The following is a 4888-nucleotide window of genomic DNA, read 5'->3' as shown; positions in this document are numbered from 1 at the left end:
GCCCGGCTCTCGCGTTGTCAAGAAGGAGAGGAGGACAAGGTAAATACATGATTATTGTTTAAGCATTTATTAAAAACTATTTGAATTGACATAAGGTGTTATTCAGTTCAGAAAGCAATGTAAGCGAGAGGTCAGCATTCCAAATTTCTTGTGGTTTATGTTCAGTTCTTAAATCCTTGGGGTTAAACCTTCACTAAATACCTCAGAAAATGCCCATCAGCGCCTAATCGGGGGGAATCCGCTGAGAGGTAGATAAGGAAAAAGCCCGTTAGCCCAAACCGAGCAGCCAGCTTCTGGCTCACAGACCTTGCTGTGTTCTGGGAGTGACATCCTCGACTGCCAAATCACACTTGTGTTTTGCTAGACCTACTGCTGTAGGAGGACATATACACACTTACCCGACACAATATTTACACTACACACAGTGCGAGTTTGGAGGTTGCTGTAAGTCACAGAAGAACACCCAGGGCAGGGTTTGGGTGGCTCTTCCAATGATTGCAGAACTGTCTCTTCAGAATAACGTCAGAGTTGCCGTGACACAAAGCTTTCAGCGTGCTAACAGCCGCTGCACATCTGCCTCTTTATTTTCTTCATCTTCGTGGAACGTCTCTGATGGCAGGGACTCTGTACAGGCACGTTTCCAGGCTATCAGTTATGAAACATCAGACTGGGATCAGTTGTCACAAAGAAACATTATTTTTGCACATTTTTCCACTGCACGTCACGGTCGAGTAACTTATGAGTATGAATAACAAGTAGTTTTTCGAGTATGAGTAATGCTGTAAGAACATGTGCACCTGAACTCAGCAGGCACTCGGTGACACTGAGAGTCTCCTCCTTGAATAGTACCCTTAAATATAAGTCGTGTGCTTCAGTATCTATTCAGAGAGCGAGCTTACACTGCCAGCAGCCCTGGAAATAACCATCTGGGGGGAAAAAAAGAGTCGGAAAAAATAATCTTTTCATTCCAGCTAATGCCCAAGCTTCAGACACAAATCAATCTCCTCGCGTTCATTCAGCTGCCGTGTCATTTCGTCCAGGCAAGTTTCCACGTTCCCAGCCTAAAACCTCTCTTAAAAACGCTACGGGCTTAATTTTGTGGTTTGTTAATATAGGTGCAATGTAAACAACGGATTTGAGGATCTCACGCAGAAAGACCCCGTTCGCTGCATAATCACGTTTTAATGGACCGCGTTCGTAAACCGGTGAAACCGTACCGGGCTGGGAGCGTCTGTTTCCATCAGCGTGCGGCCGCTTACTCACACACGTCTCGGGACACCAAATCCGCCCCCTGACGAACGCCATCGCTGGCACTGGAGGCGGTCATCGCACGGCGGAGCTCGGCTTCTGGCGATTCCCTACGGATCGCACGAAAAGGTGCAACCCAGCGGCGGGGACAGCACCACCCGGCCCCGCGCTGCCCGCCCGCCTCCGGGACGACGGGTCTCCCCGCAGCCGCGCCCGTTAGCCGGTGCGAAGGCGGCCTAACGCCGTCCGTCTGTCCGTCCGCCCGCGGGGCTGTTTGCGGCTGAGAGCTGGCGGAGGGCAGAGCCTGGCGCGGGTTTCCTTGAGACGCTTCATAAAAAGTGAATGTAGGGCGTCGGAGCTGGAAACTCACCTGAAGGGCGTTTTGTTCGGAGAGCCGTCGGTGACGTTCGCCGATTAACTGTGACCGGATCGGCGCTCAGACGCAGGAAGGAACCGCTTTGATGGTGCTTTTCCAGCCCTCGATCCACGCCCTTTGCTTTGCTTACAGAGAAAACACCGCCCGCGGCACCTCTGCTGCTGCGGTGACAGCGGCACAGCCCGTAGCAGAGGGTCCGGGCCCGGCAGGGCTCATACAGAGAGCACGGCCTCGCGCACACCGCTACCCGAGGGCCGCACAGCGCCGCGAACGACCCCGGGCGGGGGCAGCCCCCGGCACCGCGGGCAGAGAGCCCCGCAGCCCCGAGCCGCTGTGACCGCCACCCGCCAGCACTCGGTGCGTCCGCGTCAGGCTTCGTACGGCCGTGAGAGGTAATTAAGGACCGAAGGCATCAGGCTGCACCAAGAGTGCGTGCGTTGGCACCAACCTGCGCGCTGCCGTTCCCTCCGGGCAGGCGGCGGTGCGGGGCGATGCGTGTCACAGCGCCGGGAGCGCAGCGCAGGGTCCGGCCCGGAACGTGCCCGGGCCGCGGGAAGGCTGCAACAGAACAATGCAGAAATTCATTAAGAGACCAATCGCTTACAGCGAACGAAGTATTTTATAAGAAAAAAATAAAATAAAACAAAAATAAATTAAAATAAAAGTCCGGTATATTTTCGTTGTCTTCCGGCTGACTTCTCACGTGGATAAGAGGAATTTGGTTTTAATTCTCATCCATGCGGCCGCTCGGTTCCGTTCGCACGTCGCCGTGGTGCGGGCAGCTCTTTCCGAAGGGAAAATTTGGCGTTAAAGTCAGCGCTGTTAAAACAAACGTTTCTAGGACAGCAGCTCCACCGATGGAGCCACGAACACGGAGTTCGCGGCAGCGCGGTGCCCCAGACACGGCGCTCCATTCACACTCCTCGCGCAGACAACGCGAATACCGCTCGGGGCCGCCCGTCCCGCAGCCATCAGCCTGTTCCCGGCCCGGCTCGTACGTGCTGGGAGCTCCCGGGGAGATCTCTCCATCTGCCGGGGGAAGCCTGAAGCCTCACGGCTCCATCTCCGCAGCTCCCGGGCCGGCGAAACGCTGCCATCGCCCCGCGGTGCCACCCGTCGGGAAGCGGTTCCCGGCAGCTGCTCACGGCTCCGGGAGGGCTCCGGCGCACCCCGCTGCAACCCGCCCGGCTCCCCGGCCCGAGGGGACGCACCCTGGAGCAGCCGCGTTCCACTCGCACTGTCTGGAAAAAAAGTAATAGAAAATGAGTTTTCTTATTTAATGCCTTTACGGTCTGTGAAAAATAATCACTTGTTCGCCACTTACTCAAATGTGAAAAGAAAATATTAACATTATGTCGCAAGCGCAACAGCCATAGCGTTTCCAAAACGCTGCTTAACGTCGGACACAGCCATCTGTCCGCTAATTCAGGTAACGGCAGGCGGGAATCCGCCTTCTAATTCCACGCGGTTCCTCCTTTCGGCTGCGCTGAAGCCGCTGTGCCGCAGCAGACGCACGGGCTGAGAGGAGACGGGCAGAGTCGGAGGGACCGCGGGGCTCCGCTCCTCGAAAGCGCCGTCCTCGCCCCTCCCGACGCTGATCCCTGTCCCCAGGTCACGCCGAACCTTTCCAACTGATTGTTTGTTTAAATCCAGGAGTCGTTTCAGTGTAAGAATACGAGCTCGCTTCCTGTTTACTCAGCGCGGCCGTATCCTGCGCTTACCGACACCCCATCGCTCGGCCCGGCGGTTCGGTTAACCTGGGACGCGGCTCCGGCAGCGGGAACGGGCGGAACCTGGGGCAAGCAGGGCCGGTGGGGATGGGCTAATGACCGCCGGTAATTACTCAGCAGTAGGGCAATTAGCAGCCGGAAATTAGCGCTCCGCAGCCAGGGCTCGGCCCGGCCCTGCAAGGAGCGCCCGCAGCCCTCGGGGCCGGGCCCTGGGGCACCCGCGGCTCTCCATCGCTCCCTGCCGCTCGCCACTTCCCGCGGCGCTTCTGGGTTTTTTTTGTAATTCTTTTTTTTCCAGGACGATGATAATCGCACGTCTCTGTAGATGCTCTATCATTCGATACCTCGATGGAAAAAAGTACAGCAAGGAATGAGAACATTAAAAATAAAACAAAACGGTGCCACGGCTCCTTGCTACGTCGCCGCAATGAGCGCAGAGCCCCGGGGTTGGCAGCAGTGGAAGTTCTCCGCTCCCTGTGCCCGCAGCCCCAAGCGCTGCGCAGCGCGGCCCCAACCGCGTTTTCACAAAGCGGCATTTAGACGTGGCTCCGCGTCTCAGTCGCCTATTAGAGGGCAATGCCGCGTTTCTTAGAAAAAAAACAAGACAGCGTCTCGCTTCTCTGAGCCAAGGCCCGGCCCCGGGCGGCCTCCGCGGGGCGGTGCGGGGCCCCGGGTGTAAGCGCTCAGAGTGCGACGTGCGGCCGCGAACGAGGGGAAAAAAAAAAAAAACCACAACAAAATCCAAAAATATAGAGAAACGATTAAAAAAAAAAAGATAAAAAGCATTACATTACTCAGAGCAATAGTCCATAAAATACTTTATTGAAATAAAGTAAATATCTTCGCGTTAATAAAACCGATCATAAAATGCAGTTTTCGAGTAACTGGGGGCACCACAGGGTTTCACGCAGCGAGCGATGCCGAGGGCGGACCCGGTGCCCCCCGGCCGCCGCGCACCGCGGGTCTCAGAGGCGGGGGCCGAGCTGTGCGCGGTGTGCTCCGGCAGCGGCCCCACCGCCCTCAGCCCCCGTCCTCTACCGCCCGGGCCGCTGCGCGCTGGGCTCCTCCCGCCCGGGGGCAGCACGCTCCGGGGCCCGGCGCGGCGCTGGGGGTCCCCGCGCTCCCGGGCGGCGGCGGCGGTGGGGCCGGGCCGTGCCCTCACTCCTCCTGGCTGACCTCAGCCGGCGAGCCCAGGCTCTCGGGCGGTTTCTCGGCGTCCCGGGCGCGCTCCTGCTCCGAGAGCTGCTCGCTGCTGGGGATGGAGTTCTTCTTGGGGCGGCCCTTGGGCTTGGTGGGGGACTCCAGGCCTCCCCCCTGCAGCACCTGCGGGGCGGGGAGGGCACAGGGACACGCGCGTAAAGCAGCGCTCCGGTCCGCGGCCCCGGCGGGGGAAGGTCCCCGCTGCCCGAGCGGTACTGAGCAGGGCCGGGAGGGCTCGGGCAGGGACACCCCGTGTGCTGTGGCCGCATGGAGCGGGCATATACAAGAATAACAGTACATATATATCTTTTCTTTCTTCCCCCCCCCCCCCCCC

At 58.2% G+C, this 4888-nt stretch overlaps 1 protein-coding gene across 1 annotated transcript in view; it reads right to left on the bottom strand.

Moving 5' to 3' along the window:
* Window positions 4168–4888, bottom strand: part of BARX1 (BARX homeobox 1) — a 2512-nt gene continuing 1791 nt past the window's right edge. The window contains exon 4 of the mRNA XM_021409679.1: window positions 4168–4677. Within this exon, the coding sequence (XP_021265354.1) occupies window positions 4513–4677 (165 nt within the window). The 3' untranslated portion in view covers window positions 4168–4512. The remainder of the gene's footprint in view (window positions 4678–4888) is intronic.

The sequence above is a fragment of the Numida meleagris genome, chromosome 11, assembly GCF_002078875.1.
Source record: "Numida meleagris isolate 19003 breed g44 Domestic line chromosome 11, NumMel1.0, whole genome shotgun sequence".
Taxonomy (NCBI): Eukaryota; Metazoa; Chordata; class Aves; order Galliformes; family Numididae; genus Numida; species Numida meleagris.
This window is presented reverse-complemented; position numbering and strand designations above follow the sequence as displayed.